Genomic DNA, 8,888 nt, shown 5'->3' with positions numbered 1-8,888 from the left:
GTTTTGATTTGCATTTCCCTGATGACTAAGGATGTTGAACATTTCTTTAGGTGCTTCTCAGCCATTTAGGTTTCCTCAGTTGAGAATTCTCTGTTTAGCTCTGTACCCTATTTTTACTAGGGTTATTTGGCTCTCTGGAGTCTAAGTTCTTGAGTTCTTTGTATATATTGGATATTAGCCCTCTATTGGATTAGGCTTGGTAAAGATCATATTTCCTAATCTGTTGGTTGCCGTTTTGCCCGATTGACAGTGTCCAGAAGCTTGGGGAACTAGGTTTTATCAAATCTTTTTCTCACGTATACCACAGAAACTTAAGAAGATATATCTAATTCTTCTGGAATCGACTGTGGCTGTTCTCAGGTTCTACGGATAACCCTTGTCTCCTTGCAGATTTCCTCTTGAAATGTTTAGGACTGTCCTTACTGCTGAGTATTATCATTACACCACGGGAATTTGCTTAATCTGCCCCATTTGGGACCTGACACATTTCAACCTATAAACTCACATCTTACTGATCTAGAACACTCTTAGTTAAAATCTGCTGGAATAATTCCTGTCTCTTATTCTATTCAAAGACTGAATAGGGGTTAGATTAGTATGCACCGGGCTTTGGATTTAATCCCTCCAAACCCCACAAAAGTTCCATTAGGTGGATCTCAGTTTTTCTCCTGCTATGTCTTGCTTACCAACAACCATTCATTTTGCATCTCTTCAACTTGCTGTGCTAGCTCCTACCCACTTCAATGCTTTACAGCTCTGGGTCTACTATTCATAGCCCAGTAGGAATCTTATTTCAAAAATCTTGTTACACATTTCTGTTTACTTTTTCTCTCAAATCCACAACTCCAGGTCTCCTTTGCTGGCTTTCCTAATGTTAACACCATCTGAAGTATGTTCACTGGGAAATCAATTATGTTGGGTTCCTGGAGTTCTATTTATCAATGTTCCTTCATAATTTGTTTCTCAAGTATAGTTTAACTTAAAAAATATACTTTTCAAGTGTTTTTTCCCACTTATATGTCTGTTTACCACTTATGTCACTAACGTCCACAGGAGTCAGGTGCTGCTGGATCCCTTGGCACTGAACTTACAGATGGTTAGGAGCCACCTCTATGTGGGTCCTGGGAATTGAACCCAGGTCCTCTGCAAGAGCAGCCAGTGCTGTTAATTGCTAAGCCAAATGTGACCTAAGTCCCTCCCAATGTGACCTTATATTCGGATGACCTGCTTAATACCTTGGGTAGTAAAGTATTGATGCATACTGGGCTCTAGGGTTGCTCTATGAAGCCTACAGTTGTTCAAAACTCTGAACGAGTTAACTTAAAATAGCACCCTGCGGTGTTCACCCTAATAAGACAGCGTCAGCACAGACCTCAGACGTGCACCAGGCTACACAGGCACTGGCTTTTATATACCAGGCTTTCTCTCCCCCACAAAGTTCCAGCATTCTCTGGTTACATGAGCAAAACCACTTCAGTCAAAAACGGCAGCAAACATGTCTACTTTACCACTTTACAGCAAGGAGCACTGCTGAAGACACTCTCTCTCACACATCTAGACCCTCGGATTCTGCTCGTTAAAATCTAGCACTAAATCCTTGGCAGCTATAATATCAGCTTTTTCTTATTCTAGTCTAACTTTAATTTTATTTTAATAGTAGCTCTATTGATGCAAAATCTCCACCTACACAATTTGCCAAAAGTGTATGATTCAGTTGTTTTGTGTTCACAGTAGTGCAACCATCATCTCAAATGATTTTAGAACATTTTGCTTACTCAACGGCAAACCCACAATGCTCCATCCGCTTCCTAATCCCCCAGGCTGTAGCATAGTCAGTCATCATCCCAAGGGCAAACCCACAATGCCCCGCTTCCCAGTGCCCAGGCTGTAGAACACCGGCAGTGTGTGCTGCCCTACTCTCCACAGCCCATACTTTCAGTGCATTTTACTTCCTCTGTGTTACTGCTGAGTCCTGTCACAAACGCCTCCCATCTAACTCATCTACTCAATAGTCAATGAACATCTGCGTTATTTTCACCTTTCCCATTCCACGTTCTTGCTACTTGAGGCTGTTTTGTATTTACTCTCCTGGCTGATCTTTCTTTATTTCTTTGATTAGTTCTTATTTCTTGATATACTGTTACTTTCTTAAACAAAGAATCTTACAGGTAGTAGTGATTATTTTCGTCTAAAATACCCACTATTTTCCCTGGTCTTCTAAACTGCCTGCTTTGCTTAGCACTGAGGATCTGCATCTCTGCTCTTAAGTCCTGCCCCAAACAAGCTATGCTGTAAGTAACAAGGATAGATGTCTGTACTCTCTGCAGCTTATGACGTTAAAATATGCAGTTGAGGCTTCTTTGCTTCGAAACTTGTTTAGAAGTCTAATATTATTCTGTTTAAAACACAAGAATGATATCTCTTATAACTATGGGCTATTTAAGGAATTCCACTGCAGATAGTCTGAGCTTAGTTGGATGATCACAGAGAGAATTGAAGCCATAGCACAAGGCATTTACAAGAAAAGTTGCACAAAGGACAACTGCAAAGTTCCCTAAACCAAACACGTCTCCTTTAATTCCTCTTGTCAAGGAATAGACAACAAGCATAACTAATATTATTAAAAATAATAGGCTAAAATATGAAAATATATAAAATAATCTAAGAAAAACTTTGCCTACTGGGAACTGTTATTAATCTTTGAATATATTTTTAGAGAATATATTCTCTTTAAAATTATTTATTTACTGTGTATGGATGTTCTTATCTGTGTGCACATGTGCACCTGGTGCCCACGGAACCCAGAGAGAACACCAGATGCTCTGGGACTGGAGTTGCAGACAGCTGCGAGCTGTCGTTTGGAGGCTGGAAACTGAATGCAGGGCCTCTGTGAGAACATCAAGTGTTCTTAACCACTGAGCTAGCTCTCCATCTTTTAAAATTAATTTTTTAAAATAATTTCATACAAACATGATTTTGTAAGAAAATTCTGCAAGCGATGCACATTATAATCACTTCCAAACTGATACATGAACTCTTAGTATACAGGAAAAAATGTTAGTCTTATAAAATGTAGCTACAGGATTGGTACTATTAAGACAACAAGTTGCAGAGCCAATGTGGGAAGCAGCAATCCTAATTCTTAGGAAACTTCCCTCAGAAGACCTGTGACGACCACGCAGACCACAAGCACACTATTTACTCCCGTGGGACCCAACTAGTTTTCTCATTCATGAAACACTTGGGAAATGTATTTAATTCGTTCTTATTTTATGTTCTGGCACTACTGACTGCACTCAGGGCACTCTCTACCACTAAACCATCCTTAAAATTGCTTTTATTCCTGAGAAACTACAAAGTATGTTCTAATAACTGAGAGCAAGGCTGAGCCAGGTACATGGTTAATACAATACCTCCTACAGACTGAACAGAGACAGTTAACTGAGCTTATGGTACCATTCTAGCCAAGGGTCAGGGATTTGAACTCTGGCAAAAGGGGAACAGAATTACCTGGAAAGACAGGCTTTGGTAATGGCATCATGAAGATTTTCGCTGGGATACTTCGAGAGCCGGCGAGAGATCCGTAAGAGCTGACGGGTGGAAAGCGAGGCTGCCAAGGACTGTGCCTATGAGAAGGCAAAGACAGCCTGCTAAGAGTTCCACTTCAACTTGTTAATGCCCCTGCAGATAGATGTCACCGTACAATTCACTATTCCTGAGGGACAAGGCCAAATTTAAATATGTGCAAGGAATGAGTTATGAATAAAAATGAACAGAATCCATTTTATATTTAAAATAGCCTCCAGGATAGTTTTACTAATCTATAGAAAGCATTTATCAATTAAATTTAACTGAGGGAGTAGAGGAGAAAAGGCTGTTCTAAATGCAGGTCACACCTGCCTCACAAAACCCTTACGTACAATGGACTATTCTTGCTTTTCTTCTTCACACAGCTGACTTGTTAAGATATTCTGAACTCAGACCTCTAAGCAAATCTGTGGTTTCTGAAATACAAAAAAGGAATCGTGGGCAGTTTAGGTTGCTGACCATAAGGATGTCAACCAGTTTATCACCTCAGAGGCAGATTGCTACTGGAACCCTTTTCTTAATACCGTTGGAATTAGTTCCTTTTTTTGTTTCCTACATTTGCCCCAAATTTCAGTAATGCACTAATGCAGTTGTTAATTTCAGTAATACAGTAATACAGTTGCTAACATAGAGCCAAGGCTCCAGGAAAGTCAGAGTATCTGTTGACCTGTGCTTTAAATTCTCTTGGCAGGCAGCACAGTAAAGCTTTGATGCTCGACTTTAAAGTTAGGTAAGTCGGGTTCTTACTAGCCATGTGATGTTGACTAAGGACATGATTTCTCCAGTCTGTTCCTGCATCTTTAAGATGACATGAACAGCACCTTCCCTTATGAAACTGTTCTGAGGATTAAATTCTAGAATGATTCTATAGCACTTAGCACAGGCCAGAAAAGTAGGGCTACTCACAAAATAACAGACATTACATACAGGTTCACAACAAATGATAGAGAGGATGGGGGTGCCCCACAAACGACAGAGACAATGGGGTACCCGACAACTGACAGAGATTACCACATAAGTAACAATGGGGTACCCAATTGAGTGATTATGGGGTGCCCAGAAAATGACAGATATAATTGGGCACTCTACAAATAAGAGATGATGGGGGTACCCCACAAATGACAGAGATGATAGGAATGCACAAAAAGTAACAGATGAGCCAGATGGCCCCCTTACAATGAAAGCAGCCTCACACACTCACAAAGATCCACACAATTGTAATGAATCAAATTATTACTGACCTAGTTTACAACTCAGATCAACAGCATGGTTTAGGCTCAGGCAGTGTAATAAAGCTCTTCTGAAGCTCTGTGACCTCTGAGAGGTCACTAAGGCCGAATGAACAAAGAGGGAAGAGGGCGGCAGAGTGGCCCTGAGCATCTTAGCGGCAAGAGGAAACAGAGGAAGTACCACGGGGTTCAGAGGGGACAAGGGAACATGCCTAAGATGTGTCTGCGTGAGGGGACCTCCGTGAAACCCGCATGAGGAGCACCAGCATCCCCATCCTCAAGCATCACACAGCTCCATGAGGTATGGCTCTGCTGCCACTAGTGCTGTGCTTCGGCTATGGTATGAGTCACACAGCCTTTCAGGACCAACAGCTACAGCACCAACACTTTTCCCCTGTTAGACAAGTTTCAAAGAACTCATTTACACGGAAATGACTTGGTGAACCCTTGTTCTCAGTCAATGTGCATTCTTGACATAGAGAATGTTTAAATATAAAGAACCATAAATTTTAATTAAAAGTGACATGTAATTTAATGCTAAAATAAGCCAAAACAAAGCAAAACACTGACAAATGTGGCTTAAAGCAGCCACATGAGCAGGAGAAATGGACAAAGGCATGAAAGCAAAAGGAAGATACAGCCCTGTTGAGCATGAGCTGCCTGCCAGCCATGCTTCTAGAAGGCCCGCTCTCTAACTCCTTGGACCACCAATGACTCCAGAAATGACTCTGACCTCAAAGCTGTGGGATGCTCTTACAAGCAGAACTTCATCCTGAGGTCTAAGTTGATTGGCAATAGTGTAGAAAAAAGAACAGAGACAAGTGAGACTGGAAGCAGATGCTGCTTCACTGGTCTTTCCTCAAGAAGACAAAGTCCTACAGTAAGGTTATGACACCAAGATGGAAGAAAGGCGGCAGCAAATGACCTGAATACCTGCTAAGTGGCCTATGAGGAAGAAGGCAGAGCTGTGGATAAGTACTTACTCCAGTGAAGGAAAACAGAGCATTCAGGGATTCCCAGCTTTAATATCTTAGACCATGAAAAGTTCCTATTTCACCCACACAAGGTCTGAGAAATGCACCCTAACATGAGTCTTTCAACAGTTTAATAATAAACAAATATAACTTCCTAAGACCCAACATCCCAGTCTTGTACGCTAATATCACATGGGCTTTATATCTCATCCCAGCAAACCCTGAAAGTTTCATACAGCTTTGAAGAACAATTCCTTCACTGGACAGCACCGAATTCTTTACAATAGCACTACTGTTTAAAACACCGGGGCTAAGCATAATGTGACCCATTTTTGTGTTGAATAAAAGACTTAGTAACTCCAGCTTTCAGACTGTCAATTAAAAATTCAGAATGGAATTTAATTTAAAAAGTCCTGGTGTATGTAGCATTGTAACATCAAATTTCTAACAGCAATTTTATCTTGCAGAAAGGAAGGTGAGATTGTGAAGTACATTCCTTGGTTACCATGGATATGCAAGTTAAAGTCACACACAACGGTTTTTTCATATTAGCACAATTATGAGTACCTTCAACTGCTTAAAATACAAAAGATCTCATGAGACATGAACAAAAATAATGTTTCTTTTCTTTCTCTTAAAGAATTAATATATGTATATATATATATGTATGTGTGTGTATCTATATCTATATCTATATCTATAATCTATATATAAAGCCCTGCCAGGAGAGAAGCCTAGAGATGATCTCTTAATAAACTGTTAATTAATTAATTAATTAATTAATTTTCCATTCATTCCTCAAGGATTTAAGTATCTATTATCTGTCAGGTTCCAGTTAGAAAGTCAGACTAGAAGACTGAACAAGCCCCAGATGTAGAGAGTTAAAGTACTAGTTGGAGAGCTAAAAATAAACCCCAAGCAACTGTGATGGGTCAGTAGGGTGAGAATTTCTAGTGTCACGAAAGCAGACTGGGAGGTACGTGTAGCTTCTGCTTAGGGGACAGAGATAGCCACCTAGCAGAATGGAGGCCCAGAGGAACAAGCCAATGGAGAGAACACACATTCTAGGCATTTCTAAAGAAGAGGCATTTTAATGTGCGCTAAAACTAAAGACAGCGCCAAGATAGGCATGAGCAGAGCCCAGGGGCTTCAGCAGAGGCTGAGGAAGAGAGGCTGGCAAGGCTGCGGAGTCACAGAACCAGCAGCACAGTAAACATGTTGTCCATCTATGCACGAAGGCAATGGGTTCCTCAAACAGTGAATAGCAAGAGGTCTGGAAATTCACTGCGAAGGATCACTCCATGGACAAGATGGAAGACTCATCTATTCATTGCTCTATCAGATACCTGCCAAATACCTACTGTTCTGCAAGCAAAGATCCCGAGTCAACAGATGCAGAGAATGAAACAAACGAAACCCAAGGGGCAAACAGGCAACAGAATGTGCCTAAAGCACGTCTACCACACCTAAGATCATTACCCCTATGCGAGTCTTGAGGCAAGAGGGGAAGACAGAAATAAAATGGCAAGGAAAATGCCTCTGATTCACATTGACTTGGAAAAGAATGATTGGGAATGTGACATCTTAGCAAATCTAATGGGGGCAAGGGAACAGTCCTAAAGCCATCGAGGAGAGGAAAACACAGAGGAAGATGCTCCAAGCCTAGCACTAGTTAGAATGTCCAAGAGCAGGGAAGACTGCCTGCTAGCTCCATTTCATATGTCAGAAGACGCTCTGAACACTGAGTGGAAGAAAAGCCATCAACAGTCCCGCCTGGCTGTGACCCCCTAAAGCTTTGATGTACAGCCTGTAAGACATGCCCAATGATGGCATGACTATTATGACATAGACAGCTGTGTTGTAACTGGACTTAACACTGGGGAACTCAGACCTGGTATTGTATCGCAGGCCAGTAACTCAGGCTGTGAAGTTCACAGTCCCTACTACTACTGTTTTGTTAGGAGCACATAGTGTCAACCTGGCTTCTAAATATTCTTATATTCATAAACTAGTGGAAACCTCACCCTAATCACAGAAATCTCTCTCTCTCTCTCCCTCCATCCCACTCTCCCATCCTGCTCCCCAGCCAAAGCTCAGGGAATACTGTAGAAGAGAAGACAGTAAGATTCCAAGAGGCAGAAATAGATGAAGTCTGCCACAAAACAACATCCTCTGGGTGTGAAGGGCCACTGCATTCTGGAAGTCACAGAAGCTGTGGCTGTCAGCAAAACTCCACAAGATCAAGCCAAGCAACACTTCAGCATAAAGGGGAGGGACTCATGAAGAGCCACCCCACTGAGGAGCTGTTGGCAACTGACAGCCAGCCACTTGAGAGAGATTAAGTCTTCTCTTTAGGGTTCTGCATACTTTGGTCCTTCTTAGAAGGGGAAATGAAATACCCATGGAAGGAGTTACAGAGACAAAGTGTGAAGCAGAGACTGAAGGAAAGGCCATCCAGAGACTGCCCCACCTGGGGATCCATCCCATATACAGTCACCAAACCCAGACACTATTGTGGATGCCAACAATTACTTGCTGACAGGAGCCTGATATAGCTGTCTCCTAAGAGGCTTTGCCAGGGCCTGACAAATACAGAAGTGGATGCTCACAGCCATCCACTGGACTGAGCACAGGGTCCTCAATAAAGGAGCTACAAAAAGGACCGAACGAGCTGAAGGGCTTTGCAGTCCCATAGGAGGAACAACAACATGAACTAACCAATAGCCCCAGAGCTCCCAGGGACTAAACCACCAACCAAAGAGTACACATGGTGGGACTCATGGCTTCAGCTGCATATGTAGCAGAGGATGGCCTAGTTGGTCATCAATGGGAGGAGAGGCCCTTAGTCCTGTGAAGGCTCTATGCCCTCGTGTAGGGAAATGCCAGGGCCAGGAAGAGGGAGTTGGTGGGTTGATGAGCAGGGGGAGGGGACAGGCAACAAGGGGTTTTCAGATGGGGAAACCAGGAAAGGGGATAACATTTGAAACATAAATAAAGAAAATATCTTAAAAAAAAAAAAAAAAAAAAGAAGTCTTCTCTTCAATGGTGGAGCCCATGGTAGGTTGCCCATGGCCCAGTGGGTGGCGCCCTAAAGCCA

General features: G+C 42.1%; 1 protein-coding gene across 1 annotated transcript in view; it reads right to left on the bottom strand.

Annotated features, from left to right (window-relative positions):
* Nucleotides 1–8,888, bottom strand: part of Vwa8 (von Willebrand factor A domain containing 8) — a 321,037-nt gene that overhangs the window by 173,206 nt on the left and 138,943 nt on the right. Inside the window, exon 17 of the mRNA XM_021181216.2 lies at nt 3,511–3,626. Within this exon, the coding sequence (XP_021036875.1) occupies nt 3,511–3,626 (116 nt within the window). The remainder of the gene's footprint in view (nt 1–3,510; nt 3,627–8,888) is intronic.

Source organism: Mus caroli, chromosome 14 (assembly GCF_900094665.2).
Source record: "Mus caroli chromosome 14, CAROLI_EIJ_v1.1, whole genome shotgun sequence".
In the NCBI taxonomy this organism is placed as follows: Eukaryota; Metazoa; Chordata; class Mammalia; order Rodentia; family Muridae; genus Mus; species Mus caroli.
The sequence above is the reverse complement of the archived record's forward strand: the minus strand, read 5'-3'. Positions and strand labels throughout refer to the sequence as shown.